At 42.1% G+C, this 17,196-nt stretch overlaps 1 protein-coding gene across 2 annotated transcripts in view; it reads right to left on the bottom strand.

The window, feature by feature from the left end:
* The window catches only part of LOC109032147 (neuropeptides capa receptor), a 240,643-nt gene that overhangs the window by 135,215 nt on the left and 88,232 nt on the right, over positions 1-17,196 (bottom strand). For both annotated transcript variants that reach the window (XM_072302860.1, XM_019044129.2), the window contains one exon: positions 10,559-12,681. In XM_072302860.1, the coding sequence (XP_072158961.1) occupies positions 10,559-10,838 (280 nt within the window). In that variant the 5' untranslated portion in view covers positions 10,839-12,681. The remainder of the gene's footprint in view (positions 1-10,558; positions 12,682-17,196) is intronic.

The raw sequence follows: 17,196 nt of genomic DNA, 5'->3' as shown, positions 1-17,196 counted from the left end.
TTTTGTTGTCAGGAGACTATAGAATTCACTTATCAATTTTGACAAATAAATTCAATGTAATAAATGCGTGGTTTTTTTAGAGGAAAAGTATCGCTTTCGGTACTGATATCGAACTGCACTCGAATGCAATATTTTTCCTCTGAAAAAACCACGCTTTTATTACGTTGTAATTTTTTTCGAACCAAATTGAAAACTCTGACTGCGATGTCATAATCACGATGAAAGGTTACAATTTCTTATACTTCATTCATTCAATCTTTGTAACGGTCATCGCATTTTTTCATGCCGCAATCACACGCTGAATTTGGCAGCTAAATGTGGCAGGCAACAGTCAGCGCTCAACATGCTGAAGTTTCACTAATTCGTTTTATTTTTATCCTAATAGGCATCAAATCTATTCGAATAGCCCAGATAAATCCGACACTATCCGATGGTCGCTGAGAATCGTTGCTGAATTTTGCGCGTCACGCGCAAAATTCAGGCATCGGGCCGATGACTTCCACATTCAAGCCACATTCAGCTCCCACATTTCAGCGTGTGATTGCGGCATCAATGAGTTGACAGTTTGTGACGGATGATAAACTTTTTTCCGAACGCTCTTAACTGTTACAGGGTTCAACGACCGAGTCCGTTTGAGAATCCGATGTAGTTTGACATCATTTCGTCGCTCCTTTGACGTAAGGGCGTATCTCGATTTCTGCACGAGCCCCAAAAAGCATGGATTTATATGTAAAACAGGGCTCAAGAGGAAATTGAGGTACGCCCCTACGTCAGAGGGGCAACGATTTGACCCATCGCTGACACAACGTCATTCCTCTGACGTAAGGGCGTATCTCAATTTGCACGTGAGCCTTGTTGTCCATATGAGTTCATGCTTTTCAGGGCTCGCATGGACATAGAGATACGCCCTTACGTTAGAGAAGCGACGACAAGTGCGTTCCTTAATCCTTTAGCGCTCCTTGAGGAGCGAAACCGCCCTGAAATTGCAGCCTTCAATCGGCCGTGTATGTAATTGGGCCACCAGACAAAGAATTAATCACACAGCATGTCTTCTTTTTTCAAAATGTCACGAGGAAAACGAGTCACGCCACAAAAAGTCTGGAAATCAACTCCTGATCACGATATAATGGATTGAAATTAGCATTGTTCAAAAGACAAATATATACAGATTATGTAATTTGTACACCTACTCCGGCTTTCATTCGATCTGTGTTAAAAAGACTTGTAAATATCTCGTCCAAGAGTTGATTTCTGAACTTCCCGCTGAGTAAATCGTTTTTTTACATGAAAAATTGAAAAGAAACCACGTGGCATATTTGTCCACCCAAATATTGTCTAGTGGCCCATTAATTGGATTGCATTTTGCAAAAAGGAACCATGCAAGAGCATTCCAATGTTGCTAGGATTGTGCAACTTACAATCTTTGCAATAAAGCTACTGGAACTGCGCCAAAAATCAAAGTGACCAAGATAATTTTCGTCTTGAATTTATAGTTATTGGGAGTAAAAATAAAACTTGTTTCGGTGATCAGTGTTTATATTTGCAAGGTAAAATAATTTGCACAATCTTGGCGACATTGAAATGCTCTTGCTTTTTTGCAAAATGCAATCAAATTATCATTTAAGCACGAAAGATCATCTTACGATAACGCCACTCCACGACGCTCTGTGGACAAGTTGAACAAAAATAGTTTGGACATGTTAGTTGGAATTTTTTAGCCAACGTGCGTTAAAAGTCAGCGTACACGGAAAAAAAGCACGAGGATGTTTGATGATGTGGACATTTCTAATTAATTGTGATAGTATCCCAATTAATTGGACTGCATTTTGCAATTTGGACGTATAAATTCCGGCCCGGTTTAAAAACAACGTATGTGCCATTAGTTTCCCTATGCACATAAGTGTTTTTTCAGATGAGCCAGAATTTAAAGGTCCAAATTGCAAGATGCAGTCCAATTATGGTAGCACCCCAATTAATTATGGTAGTGCCTCAATAAATTAGGTAACTAACCCAAATGTTTCGGTGCCACCCTAACATGAGTTGCGGTACTACCACAATTAATTAGAAATGTCCTTATCATCCAACAAATTGGGGTAGTACCACAATTTTAGAGGATAACCCCTGACACTTTTTTCCCGTGTAAAGCTGAAAATTTCAATACAGAGGGAATAAGTCATACACAGCACAATTTTCCCTCCAAGAGATACGCTGTTTGTTGCGCTATTGGTAAAAATAGTTTCCTCCTCGAAGACAACTTTCCGTAAAAATTGGCGTGTGTCCCTAAATTCTAAGACTTCTCTTCTCCTTGCAACGCACTTTTAGGCACCTCCCCTTCGGTGTGTCACGTGACACTTCAGCGCCCTCGAGGAAGCGAGGCTACACTCAAAACTTCAGCCTTCATTCGGTCGGGTATGCAATACAACATCCATCGCACCCGACTAATTATCTCGCTCGATCTAGGACCACTCGAAAACGCGTGACGCGAAACTTGACGCGTTAAGTGACACGGCTGAGTAGTTAATCTTCCGAATCTCTGCCTTCCTTTAGGCCGCGCTCAATCAACAGAGCTCGCGGAAACCGATTAAGGCGTGATCTTATTGACCGATGTCGGATTCGGGGGTGAACGTGTCGGGCACAGGCGATAACACGTCTGAAAGGGCGTCGATCTCCCCCCCCCCCCCCCCCCTCCCGGTAAATTAGCCCCAGACTCACGCGCGACGAGCGTCTATTGACTCGTTTAATTTCAGCGGTGTCCATCCCTCCCATGCGGGGCGCGCGGTCTCGCGCTATTATTAACGCTATTCGCAGGACCGACTATACGGCTTATGGGCAGGCTGCCGGCTTAGACTTGAGCGAACGTTAATACCTGATATGCATATCGTCTTTGAAATACGAGAATAGACGAACCAGATCTGCGGGCCGATTATTGAAATTGATAGACAAAGCTATAGACAAATATGACCAAAGGGATATGGAGGGAGCTTGTTGGCGGAAGCGGGTGGTTGCAATGGACAAAGGCAGTAGGTTATAGACTAACTAACGGCATTTCACGAGAAACCCGACAGCTCGTCCATCATTTTCTCCTTTAGTCTCTCTTTAGAGTCTCTTTACTCCTCCTTAGAGCCACACATTCCAACCAATAGGATCGCTCCATACCCCCTATCTTCTTTGTCTATAGCTTTTTCTATCAATTTCAATAATGATCCCGCAGATCTGCCGTCGTCAGTAAAAACGCCGTAACTCCATTCTAGATTTTTTCTTCCAGAGAAGAAAATTAGTTGGTTTTTAAGTAATGTTTTATCATTTGAAATGATAAGAATTGCAACAAACTTTGAATAAATTTCGAAATCATATGTTCTAAACCACTGACTCCGCACGATTGAATAATCGCATCAAGCACGGTGCGGCCGGAGCACGGCGCGTAGCGCTCAGTAGCGCCTTACGAGACCGTAGGATACTTCATGCATTGCGCGTGCAGCACGGTGCGCGCAACGCGTAGTATAGCGCCTTGCAGGTCTGCAGGATACTTCATGCATTGCGCGTACAGCACGGTGCGCGCAACGCGTAGTATAGCGCCTTACAGGTCTGTAGGATACTTCATGCATTGCGCGTACAGCACGGTGCGCGCAACGCGTAGTATAGCGCCTTACAGGTCTGCAGGATACTTCATGCATTGCGCGTATACCACGGTGCGCACTTAAGTCATTAAAAAGTTGTATTTTCTTGGTGTCGAACGGTACCTCAGTACCTCGGTGTACACAATTGACGAACAGTGCACAGAACGATTTTGCAATCCTAGGATCACAGGTTCGTAGAGATTTTGCAATCCTGTATATTTCCGGTGAAAATATAATTTTCCCCAGCAGATTCGAGGAGCCAGTCCGCTTCTGATCTTAATTGCAGGGATTCAGAAATTCGGACGATGTTTAATTTTATTTTGTTGCTGAAAGTAATAAAGAAAATAGAATGAACGAAAATATCGGGTCAAAATTTCCTTTGATTTTGTTTGAAATCTGTTCGGCGCTTCTGATTCTTTGCCCGGTTTTTACGATTGATTAATGGGTATAATGTGTATCTTAATTGCAACGATTCAGAAACTCTAACTATGTAATATTAATTTGGACTCAATAAATAGAAAAAAGGACGGACGAAAATATCGCGTCGAAATTATAGATGATTTAATTTGAGATAATTCCGAAAAATTCCCGGAAACTCCTCGGAAAACTGTGTGTATATTCTTAAAAAACCACGGAGTAAAATAAAACATGAGAAGTGGCGTGTGACGTTGCAATGGAAGATAAGTATGTTTTTTTTCTTTTTTTCTCGTGCACCCGTCTGTATTTGAATTCATTCATCTCTTTAATAACTTGAACATGGTTACTGAACCTGATGAACCTATGGTCTTGAAGGATTGCATTCACTCGGCAGCAATGGAGGCTCTTGGTGTCGCTGATGATAGGAAAGTTAGCGAAAAACCTTACTGGTGGGACGAAGAAATTGAGAAGGAGATTCAGGAGAAACGGAAAAAATATCATCAGTTCCTTTCCTCTAAAAAAACAGAAGACAAAGAGGCGTATAAAAAAGCTCAGACGCAGGTACGAAGGCTCATAACCAAGAAAAAGAACGAATCTTGGGAGAGGAGCTGTAGCAAAATAGACACGTACATAGGAGGAAGGAAAAGCACTGAGAGCTGGAAGTTGCTGAAAGGGCTGCGAAGGGACATGAAGCGGGACTTGATATCTCCGATATCCATTGATAAACTGGAGGGTTATTTTAAAAATTTACTGACAGAAAGGCGACCTGAATTTCAAGATGGAGGTGTAAGCTTGGAGTATACTAACGATAATCATAACTTGGAGATCCATATGGAGGACGTGGTAAAGGCCGTACGAGAGCTGAAGAACGATAAAGCTCCGGGTCCGGGAAATATTCCTGCTGAGTTGATCAAGTGTGGAACCTGCAAGCTGTTTCAACGGTTGAGATACCTGATGCAAGATTGCTTGGACGGTGGAAAGGTACCGACAGAATGGAAAGAGTCTTGGGTGTCACCTATATACAAGAAGAAGGGTAGAAAAGACGAGTGTGATAACTATAGAGGACTGTCGGTTGCAGGTACCCTAAGCAAAGTGTATGGAAAAATCCTGAAAGCAAAAATCGAAGAGGAGTGGAAAGAACATGAAGCGGAAGAGCAAGCAGGTTTCAGAGCAGGTCGGTCAACGATTGATCACTTATTTACCATCATCCACGTCATCGAGAAAAAGAAGAGAGTTGGCCAGGAATTACATCTAGTGTTTGTGGATCTCCAGAAAGCTTACGACAGTGTGCCATTGATGAAACTTTGGGAAGCCTTAAACAAAAGGGGTTTTAGTGGGGGACTAATTAGTGCTATTAAGGAATTTTATGCTGGGGCTTTTTCTAGGGTTAAATCGCATGGGGACTTATCGTTGGGGTTTTTAATTACTAAAGGACTGAAACAAGGGTGTTGTTTGTCGCCAACCTTATTTAAAGTGTACCTGGAAGAAGTTTTAAAGGAATGGAAAAGATGCTGTTCGGGAATGGGCGTCCCGCTACGTGAAGATGGCACCCTTTATACTCTGTGCTTTGCTGATGATCAGGTGGTAATAGCTCAGGACGAAGAAGATGCGAATTACATGACGCGGAAGCTAGTGGAAGTATACCGAAAGTGGGGAATGGAAGTAAATGTGGTTAAGACGGAGAAGTTGGTTATCGGTGGTGATCAGCAAAGCATTGAACTGGAGGATGGTCGGAAAATTCAGGACTGTGAAGAGTATAAATATCTAGGAGTTTGGTTAACTAAGGACGGAATTTTGGATCGGGCTATTAAAGATCGGAATGTGCAAGGCAGGAAAGCTATCGCGATGCTAAATGGGGTTCTCTGGGACCAGAGTATCTCCAAGGAGACCAAAAGGAAAATTTACAACGTCATCGTGAAGAGTATCGTAACTTACGGGAGTGAGGTCTGGCAACTCAAGAAAAGAACTGAAGACATGCTTAGGGCAACTGAGATGGACTTTTGGCGGAGGTCTGCTGGCATCTCAAGAAGAGAGCGTATCCGCAATGTAAAAGTACGCGAGATCATGGGTGTAGAGAAGGACATCGTGCACGATATCAGGTCCAAGCAGTTGGTCTGGTATGAACATGTGCGAAGGATGGCAGACGACCGGTTGCCCAAGCAGGTCTTCGATTGGGTTCCTCCCGGAAGGCGACGGCGTGGACGTCCTGTGAAAGGTTGGCGACAAGGGGTGGAGGAGGAGATCAGAAGGTGCCAATTGCCTGATGATCTCTGGGAGGATAGGGGGCAATGGCGATTGGGCGTCGCAGAGCGCGAGGCGGCGCTATAAAAGCGACTTTATGTATGTATGTATGTATTGCTGATGATAGGTTATGACGTCTGATTAATTAAATAGAAAACGTAAAAACAACTTGCAATTTAACGAAACTTGTTATCGATTAATCGATGGACGGTAATTTAGACTAAATGAAATGGAAAGTTCTTAATACTCCATCTTAATAGTTATGTCGTGCCCCTGAAAACGTTTTGATATTAAATTATTTCATATTATTCTCCTACTCGGTGAATACCTAATCTTGATTTATTACAGGCGTACAATGTATAATTTTTGCACGTTTGATCGTGCTGTATGAACTTGTGGTATGCATTCTCACAATGCTACAAATAATACTCGGAGGCTTGAATTTAGTGATCCTGTCATGCATTCTGTCAAGGAAGAGCATTTTGCTCTCATAAGTTGCCATTTATTTCGAAATCATTTGCAAAACATGTCAAAATGTTGAGTAAAAATAGGCTTTTGCCTAGCTCAGATTTCTGCATTATTTAAAGTCATTCTAAAAAAGAATTAGGACGAATGGTGAGGTGTGAAAATTTAGTGAATAAGTTTTGCAAATGTGTTTGGGAGTATGGAGTCTCTTGGGCAAGCAGATAAAGTGGCACGGTAAAAACCGCCGCTAGTGTGGCTGTCTTGACTGAGAGGTTTATTGAGAAGTGCCGTACACTTAATAGCTTTTTTAAAGCAGCGTTGTCAAGTCAGACTGAATGAACCTTTCATTATTTATACTCACTCAAACAAATTCTGTGAGTATGAATACGAAAAGTATCCCGGAATTCTTCCATGTGTCTGTAGTTCGCAAGAAGCTGATATTAATTTGCTCGTCTATTTCCCTGATGCGACAGCTAAATTAAAACTTGGTACATATGCTTGTATGCTACGGAGGTGAGCATCTGATGTTTCTCATAATGTGCGAATATTCCGGTTTTCTGGAGCTTACTCCTCAAATACGAACTTACGCACTAACTTATATTTTTGCGCTATTTTTTTAAAGAAAAGTATAAAAAACCAAGTAACTAAACATCAAGATTGCATAGTCAGAGATCAACTAAAAAACATTTGTTTTCCTCTTTTTTTAAAAAAAATGTGGCAGTGAGATTTCAATATCACTCTTCACGATGCAGGTATTTCTGGTTCATCTCTCACTCCATTAAAATTGAGGACTTCTTCGTTAAAACGGCATACAAGGCTTGTCATGCTGCTAAGATTGTGCAATCTCTTGTTGCATTGAAAGAGTAGAATTCTTAGCATTGAAATTCATTCACAATCGTTTTACTTCCACACAAAAAAGAGAGCAAATTATTAGCAGATCTCGGGTAAAATTTACGCCAGAGCTTTCGGAATGGTTAAACTTTGTTGATAACTGATGCAACTATAGTAATGAGCGAGGCCCTTTTATCACTGTTTCTAGTGTAACCTAAACTTGTAAAAAATACATAGTTTCTTATACTTACCAAAAGGTGAGTTTTCATTTCATTATCTTTGAATGTTCCCCTAATTGGTAACAAAATGGTGACCCGGACGTGATTAGAATTTCCTTTTCTTGAATTAATGCCACACCTGTGATTAACGCACTGCGTCGCACAACCTTGGCAGCATTTAAAGTCTCATTCGCTCTTTTACCAAAGAAGGCCTAAATTGGACGTATTTCTACCAAAGAGAACTATGTGCGGGGGGGGAAAAATGGGAAGTACTCGTGGTGAGCTGGATAAGAAACAATGTAAAAGTGGGCTTTTGACTCCTTGTAAGGGATTGGCAAATCGAGATTTTCAATTCACCAAACGGAACTATGTGCCACCTGCGTGTAAGACTCGTGAGCAGTGGGCATGGGACAAAAATTGTGTGGACAGGGCTCATGAATTATAGAGTTCGATCGTCGAAAGCACTCCTCCGCTGACGTCACTGGTGCTTCATAATTCCCATTCATTCTTACGGCCCGAGAACTAACGAGTACACCCCATATTTCCCACCCGCACCGTTCTGTTTGATAGAAATGCGTCCAATTCTTCTTACACCACACTGGAAAACAGGATGACAATACTTCCTTCGCCCTAGGGGAGCGAGAAAGTAAAAAGTCGCTTGGATCTAGTGCCCAGACTCTTAATAACATTGACAAGAAAAAATACCCTGGATTCAATCCTATTTTTCCTTGAATCGAAGAGCCGAGCCTCTTGATTTAGGCAGATTTCCTTGAATTCAAGCTGAAAATCCGATTGAATCAAGAGTATTTTTCTTGTCAATTATTTTAAGAGTCTGAATTCTAGATCTACACTGGAAAAAACACATTGGATTTAGAGTCTCTTGAAAATATTGACAAGAAAAAGAACTCTTGATTCAGTCAGATTTAAGCTTAAATCAAAAGGAAATCCGCTCAAATTAAGATGCATGGTTCTTGATTTAAGCTTAAATTTAATTGAATCAAGAGTTTTTTTTCTTGTCGATGTTTTTAAGAGTCTGGACTCTAGATCCAATGTGTTTTTTCCCCAGTGTAAGCGACTATTTTTTCCAGTGCAGCTCCGAAATTACTAATCGCGTTTCGCGACGAAGAACAAGGACACGCGACCACACGTATCAGTTCTAAAATAATAATTAAGTTTCGCCACTGCGAAGAAATTACGCTCCCGTCTCAGTAAACCGCCAAATTGTCTCACTACTTAGGATTAAATATCACAAAACAGTAAGTTTATTTTCAGGAATTTTCAGTATTTCCGAGGTCTCCTTGGATTCGGCAACTTGGCGTCGCTCTTTTAAGATTCTCGAGGGAATCAATCAAAACAGATGACAGCTAAATGATTTCGCACCGACAAGCCCGGAGCGCGGAGCCCAACCGCCCCTAGATACTTTTAACCCCGACTATCGCTCCACCCCCCGCCCCGCAGGACCCTTTTTAACCAAATCAAATGACCTCCCGCCCCGGGAAGCTCACGAAAAATATGGGACGGCGGTATCAACTCGGTGCGGGGTCGGGGTCTCCCCTTCGCTCGCGCTTTTATCTCGCGTTTAAATCAGCGACGACGGAGCGGAGCGCTAATATCTCCGCCGCGGTTTCCGAACTCCCCGAAACCGAACCGGAATCCGAGATTCCCGCGCCGGAAAAACTGGTGTGTGACACATATTAACCCTAGTTTGATGTACTCGAGTCTTTTGGGGCCTAGTCTCCCGAGTTGACCTCCGATTTGGGAGGCAACTTGGTAGTCGACTTCCAAATTGGGAGAGAAAGGAGGAGAGATAAAGAGAAGGAGGAAGAAAACAGACGAAAAAGAAGGAGATGAAGAGGAGTATAAGAAATTTTTCTTCTCTCCCTCGATTTTTCTCGACTGAGAAAAAAGAATTGTTGCTTTCTCAATAATGGGTTAGTTGTGCTGGTCACAAAATTGTGTTTTGATGCTTGATTCTCGTAGTTTGGCTAAAAATAATAAGAAACTGAACCGGAATCCGAGATTCCCGCGCCGGAAAAACTGGTGTGTGACACATATTAACCCTAGTTTGATATACTCGAGTCTCTTAGAGCCTAGCATCCCGAGTCGACTTCCGATTTGGGAGGGAACTTCGTAGTCGACTTCCAAATTGGGAGAGAAAAGAGGAGAAGAAATAAAGAAAAGGAGGAGGAAAACAGACCGAAAAGAAGGACATGAAGAGGAGTATAAGAAATTTTTCTACTCTCCCTTTTTTCCCCTTCGACTGAGAAAACAGGATTGTTGCTTTTACAATAAGTGTAAGAATAATTTTTTTTTTTTTTTTTGGGGGGGGGGGATGTGTCTTTAATCCCCACGAGTGTATCAATATGAGCTCGCTCATATCGTATCGCTTCAGATTCCAAATCCTGATTCCCCAGCAGTTGCAAATGAGTAACAAATTCATTTGCAACTGCTGGGGGATCAGGATTCGGAATCCGAAGCGATACGATATGAGCGAGCTCATTTTGATACACTCGTGGGGATAATTTTCCTGCCGCATCATCACCCCTCTGACGTAAGGGTGTATCATAATTTTCACGTGAGCCCTGTTTCCCAAATAACTCTTCGTTTTCCAAGGCTCACGTAGTAATAGAGATACGCCCTTACGTCAGAGGAGCGACGACATATGGATGTAATTCAATTGTGCAACTCAGGAATGGAGTTACATTTATTCGGGTAGGAATCGAAGAGTTTTTACCTTCAACACGATAAAAGCCAAAAGTGGTAACTTACCTAAGAGGAGGAGGGTTAGATCAGAGACAGCCAGGTTGAAGAGGTAGTAGTTGGTGGCCGTGTGCATGGAAGAGTTGCGGACGATGACCAGACAGACGGCGAGGTTCCCGGCAACCCCGGTCAAGAAAATGGAAACGTAGACGATGGTTATCGGCAGGACGATCTCCAACGGAAGGTGTTTCGGCCCCCGAAGCCGGTTCAACAGTTGCTCCAGCGTCTCGTTCTGAGTATCGAATGGGTCCTCATAGCTGCTCGAGTTGTAGAAGGCCAGACCATCCATCGTCTGCTCGAAGCTCCAGAAAGGCTCTACTTGCGCGTAGAACAACTCGACAGTAGTCTACTGTCCGTTCAACAACTCGAGAGTAGTCTACCGTCGGATCAACTACTCGAGAGTAGTCTACTGTCTGTTCAACAACTCGAGAGTAGTCTCCCGTCTGATCAGCTACTCGAGAGTAGTCTACTGTCCGTTCAACAACTCGAGAGTAGTCTACTATCTGTTCAACAACTCGATTATTCTACTCGTTTCGTAGAATAGTGCAAGAGCAGGCTCTTGATATGCGTAGACAAACTCAAAAGAGAGGCTTATCACCCGTTGAGCAACTCGCAGACCCGTAGAGCGATGTTTAAGAAGACTTTTCTCAATCGTAGAGAAATGCAAAAGTAGGTGCTACTTCTTCGTAGAACACTTGGATATGCTTTCCTTCAACTACTTGTAACCCTCCGTAAAACAAGAAAGACTGGACTCTTCTTCTTTAGCCGCACATTAGACACTGGAACTGACCAAAAGCTATCGGTACCGAAAAATTTGATCGCACAAATTTTAGAAACCGACGGTACGAATAAAAAAATCCTCACTTTAACTTGATTCTCTGATGTTCCGTTTGTTTTGTTCTAAAAATAACCTTTCACGTCAAGAGTCGGTGGGAGTACATTGTGACGCGAAAGGCCGTATTGATAACTGTTGAAGAACTTACGAGAAAAAAGTTAACGCTTCGAACACTGAATTCCTGAAGAAAAGCCTAAACGAGCTTATTATTCGTGAGAATGTATGAAAGATTAGTGAGTAAAATCTAAATTCATCCCGGGATACGAACGAGTGCTCTTTAAAGAAAAAGTCCACGATAGCATTGGTAGCAACCCGGAAAAACTCGTGCAACTCCGCATTTTAAAATGGACTCTCATCGTAGTTGGTTCTTCTCACGAGGCAAGTAGCGGACGAGACATTTTTCTGCGGAAAAATTTACTTTCCCAAAGTATATAGAGGGAGCTAATTGAATTTCATATTTTTCATGACATTTTCCAGAAATAATATCTTCCATTGAGACATGCCATGAATAATAAAATACATGCTTCGTGCCGCCGTTCTACGCTTTTGCTGTATCTCCCGCAAGAGCGTGGATTTTCACTTAGGTATTAATTGTCAGGCCATTCTTAAAACTCATCCGCAGGCCTGAAAATTAGAGGTTTTTCACAGCGCGTTTCAGTTATCTGCGCAGTGGGAAAAATCACTCATTTTCATTCGAGGGAAAAAAGCTTTGAGGAAAATTCTTGCGTGGAATCGAAAGGCCACATGCGAGGCTAATATTTGCTCGAGCTAATTTTTTGACTGGAACTCACCATGGTTTCTTCTGACAAAATTTTTCTGACACTGAATTTCAGGATAGTATTCCTGATTTAATTTTACATACTATTAAATGTGCTCGAGATGACAGTCACCGGTGAAAACTGGTTAAAACCAATAATCACTAATACTGAGCATGATTTAATGTTGCATTAATAAATTTTCCGTGTACTAGTTCCGTTGATTGCACCATGATTCATTCGGCTAGAAGAGAACTTGAAGGATGAATTTATTTTTCATAAATTTTCTATCCATACTTCCCCACACACAGATCGAAAGGAGTGATTTACTTGAGAGAAGAAACTGAATCCTTCGCTTCTGTTAGATGATGCAAGACACTTAAGGTCATGAGCGACCATCCAGATGTTTAGACTTCATCGGTCACTGCATCAGAAGTCCTGAAAATCTGTTTTCGGAACAAATTTGATTGAACACTGATGGAGCGTCCGGTTTTGAAGTTTGCCTCCGTTTTTGTCGGGAGTAACTGCATATTTGACACGGCCTGAAACACAGAAAAATGACATGTAAGTAACAACTTATAATTACAGCTTTTTTTGAATGATTTTTTTTTATTTACTCATCAATGATATACATGTAAATGTGAATGTACGCAAGTTTGCAGTATATTACATCGGTAGATAACGTTAATCATCAAATTTTTCAGCGGAAATGAACAGTGACTCGTGGGATGGGACCCTATCCATTACTTTTTGCCATCAGGTTTCCAACTGATCCAAGAATTAAAATATAATTTTGTGGCTGACGCAGCTACAAATTTTTGGATCCGGCTTTTCTCATAACTCTGAATCCAGAATAAATATCTGGATTATACGCACAAAGTTGCCATAAAATACAACTGATCTAAGTAGCCGGAGTTTGACCGATCCTCAGAGAGCGACATCAGTGACGTGGCGTGCTTTGCGATATATCGATTGATCTACCGTTTAAATCTACGATAAAAGATCGAAAAACAGGGTATTCGCAACGAGCACCTAATAATCGATTCTTTACCACAACTTTAAACGGGGAAATACCGGTAATCGATCATTCACGCCTCGCCACTGTGCACTTAAATCTGGAACTATTCATTTGATTTCATTCTGCTTCGGTGGATACACTGTGAAAAAAAAAACACACTGGATCTAGAGCCCAGACTCTTAAAAACATCGACAAGAAAAAGTACGCTTGATTTAATCAGAATCTAGCTTAAATCAAGAACCAAGCCTCTTAATTTAAGCGGATTTAGTTTTGATTCAAGCAAAAATCCGATTGAATCAAGAGTATTTTTTCTTGTCAATGTTTTCAAAAGCCTGGACTCTAGATCCAATGTTTTTTTTTTTTTTTTTTTTTTTTTTTCCCCCAGTGTATGCTTCTTCAGATCGTTGCCTACGAGAATGGAGAGGCCGTAACTACGATTCTGTGACGTCACACTAGTAGATGAAACTCGGCCGCGGTTTAACACGCGTTCTTATGGGAGAACGCTTGCCGCGCGATGATTTCTCGCCGATACCTCTTTCAGGGTTGATCTGACGCAAAATTTCATAAGAACCGTTTAGAAAGAGGATGAAATTTCACTTTAGAAAACTAACTAGTTCATTTGTGACATTGTCTAAATATCGAGGAAATGAATGCGTAATACCGAAAATCGTTACTCCACTCAGATTCAAACGGGCCGCTCGCGCAACTTCGGCCGATCGAGAGCCACTCTGATTGGTCCACGCAGCGACTGCCTCACTCATCGATGCACTGATGACCCGGAGATGCTTGTTGTTTTCGGTAAATATCTACTAGCTTGACGTCACAGAACTGACTAGTTACGGCCTCTCCATTCTCGTAGGCAACGCTCAGATGAACCACCGTTGTAACGCGCGTTTATGGAAACGCGGTCAACATAATCTTATGACGTCAGGGCGGAGTGATTCATGGTGACGTCACCACCGGAAAACTCCGCGGCGGCAACGTCGTTTCCCACCCGATGCGCGCCGCGCGCGGTGATTAGGAACGGGAAACGGGGCGAGTGGTAGAAAAGGGGTGAGAGGGGGGGGGGGTGAAACCGATGACACACCATTTAAATCCGGACCACTCCGTTGTGGGCCCTCGGAGCCTTTGTTTCCGATAAAAAATCGTGATGCCAATTTTCTCCTTCTCGCCCATTTGAATAATTTACTTTCTTTTTAGGAGCGGTAATGTGTTTCTCGAGCGAGACCGAGGCCCCACACCCTCCCTCCCCTGCCCCCCTCCCCCGCGACTCGTCCCGTCGTTTTTCTCCCCAGTGTATAAACTTGTCAGTATCCCTTTCTCTATCTCATTGATGAGCCCCGCTCCCGTGTCGGACTCCAGGGTTTTTTCGTCGCGACCCCGGGTCTCCGGATTTTTGGCCAAGCTAAGGAAAAAACGACGGATGAGCATTCGAAGGCTGCCAAATTCCTTCCGATTTAGTGCAAAATTTTCGAGAAAATAGCGCGAAGTGTCTTTCGATTTTTAAGGATTATTTACTGTATATAGACTTTAATCTGGTATATCTGAAAATCTGAACGGAAAATACCCATAGTGGAGATGTTGCATGTGTGAGGAATTTGCGATTTGACTGTTGATTCTTGTGTAAAAGTTCGCGAGAAACACGATGGTGCCACTGGTTTTCTCTGAAATCCACTCCCAAGCTCAAAAAAAGCTCTCAAGTTGAGGCCAAAATGGAGGGGCTATCCCACGCTATTCTGAGAGTCCACCTCTACATCAGGACAAACTCTCCATACAAAGATAAGGAGCAAATACATTGACATAAGGGTTCCCGTGTTTTCAGTCTTGGAGTCCCCAAATAAAGTGGCAGGCCTTTCAATGTATTTGCTCCCTATCTTTGCATGGAGAGTTTGTCTTGATGTAGAGGTGGACTCTCAGGATAGCGTGGGATATCCCCTCCATTTCGGTCTCAACTTGAGAGCTTTTTTTGAGCTTGGGAGTTGATTTCAGAGAAAACCGATGGCACCATCGTATTTCTCGCAAACTTTTACATAAGAATCAACAGTCAAATCGCAAATTCCTCACACATGCAACATCTCCATTGTTATGGATAATTTACTTTACACTTTAATCTAGTATATCTGGAAATCTGAACAGAAAACACCCATAATTGTTCCGGAAAATTCATATTGTATCAGAGGAAACTTGGCAACATTCGTATGCACATACGGCGTTTTTCCTCAGTGACCTCTCGTGACGGCGGAGGAAAACTAGCTTTCGTCTCCCATGGGAATGGGGTTTCAAGAAGTACGGGTATATTCACTCGCAGTGTTCATCAAGGACAAAATAGCTTCTACGAGCTCCTAGTATGATGTGACTTAAGACTTCATTAGAGCAATGTAAACTGTGTTTCATACGGGGAGGGAAAAAACGGCTTGCTTGAGAAGGAAAATACCTACGCAGACCCTGCACCAGTTTCATGGCGGCACGTGGAGACTTCTAATTTTGGAGCTGTAACACTCGACTCTTGAAATCTTTTTCATATTTCTCTACAAAGACTTAAACAGCTAGGAACTGAGATCTTTGAATGTCTCCTGGAGGAGTACGAGAATGACTTCTATAACTACTCTAGCAGTAAACACCAACAGAATAAGAACGTCTAAGCAACACGTATTGAAATTTTAAAGTGTTTACTCACAGAAACGAGGTTTCATTGTTTCAAAGAAGTTTCGGAACCGGTCGAAACCATGTTCGGAATTTCGATAAAATTAAAGAGCGCCTCGTTGGACAAGTTCTGAGGTGAATCGTAAAAACCTGACGGGACTGCTCGCCGCACAGTGGATCGAGTCCCTTAGAAAGGTCGGACATGAAATTTTTGACTAAAACTGCAAATTTTGATGTTTATTTCGTCACATTTTAAATTTCAAGGGGTGCTCCAAGAGGAAAATTTTACGAGGAAACCAATGAAACCACTTTTAGAACCTCGAATTTTTGTATCAAAGGAGTTGAAAGCGTTTAAAGTTCCCAGATCTTGTCCGACCTTCCCTATCGACTCGATCCACTGTGCGCCGCTAACTTCAAAAACTCGCTAAGCGGTTGTAATGTGTGTAAGGAAAACTTTTCAAATCTCTCAGGAATTTTGGCGGAAGCGGATGGGGAGCACTTGAAACTCTGGTTTACAGCTCCGCGGGGCGTCATCCTTCATCAGAGCAAGAGCCAACTGCCGGGACAGTCTGGCGCACTTCGGTGAGAAATTTCATGTTTCCCTATTGGTCCTTTAGGGGAAATTCCGATTTTATATAAAATTCGGTCGTTCGGATTTGAGTCCCCAGTGGTGGTCACGCAATAAGTCTCTTCATGGACGCGATTGCAATATTTTTATTTTATTTTAACGATTTCCCTGTTTAATGATTGGAGAGAGGAACAATTTCATCTGCTTCATGACACATATCGACGGTGGAATTATGAGACCACATATCTCGTTTGCGGTGTTTAAATTTCATTTTTTTGAGGAAGAACAAATCAATATCATTTCTTTAAATTTTCACAGAGTTTTCTTTGGATACAGCGAAGAAAAACACGGGAGTTTTCAAGAATTGACTTTGAGAAGTTCTCCGTGTGAAAAATGATTTAAGACAGGAAGTCTACGAAGTCGCAAACCGATATACGTGGTCTGGTTTCACCGTCGATATACAGCTAGACTATTTAAAATTTTTTTTTATTTGTGCGAAAAGTAGCGGTATTTTTTTAGAGGAGATTAATTAACACTAAGTGTCAATATGATAGTTGCCACATTTTAAAACATATTTTTGAATGATATTTAAAAACCGATCAGAAAAATCACTCTATACATCCTTTTAACTCTTCTCAGCACGCACTTTTTTTCTCAATTAATATTACTAATCCTCCGGCGTAAGAGTGTAGCTCCATTTTCACAAATTCCCGTGAAAGTACACGTTCATGGACGATAAAGTTTATAACAAAGTTGTTACACTCTTACACGAAGGAGCGAATAAGATATCAGCTCTATCTGGCAGCCCGAAGCAACACATGCTCGGGC

This window comes from Bemisia tabaci, chromosome 7 (genome assembly GCF_918797505.1).
Source record: "Bemisia tabaci chromosome 7, PGI_BMITA_v3".
Taxonomy (NCBI): Eukaryota; Metazoa; Arthropoda; class Insecta; order Hemiptera; family Aleyrodidae; genus Bemisia; species Bemisia tabaci.
Note: the sequence above shows the minus strand (reverse complement) of the source record. Positions and strands in the feature narration are given on the sequence as shown.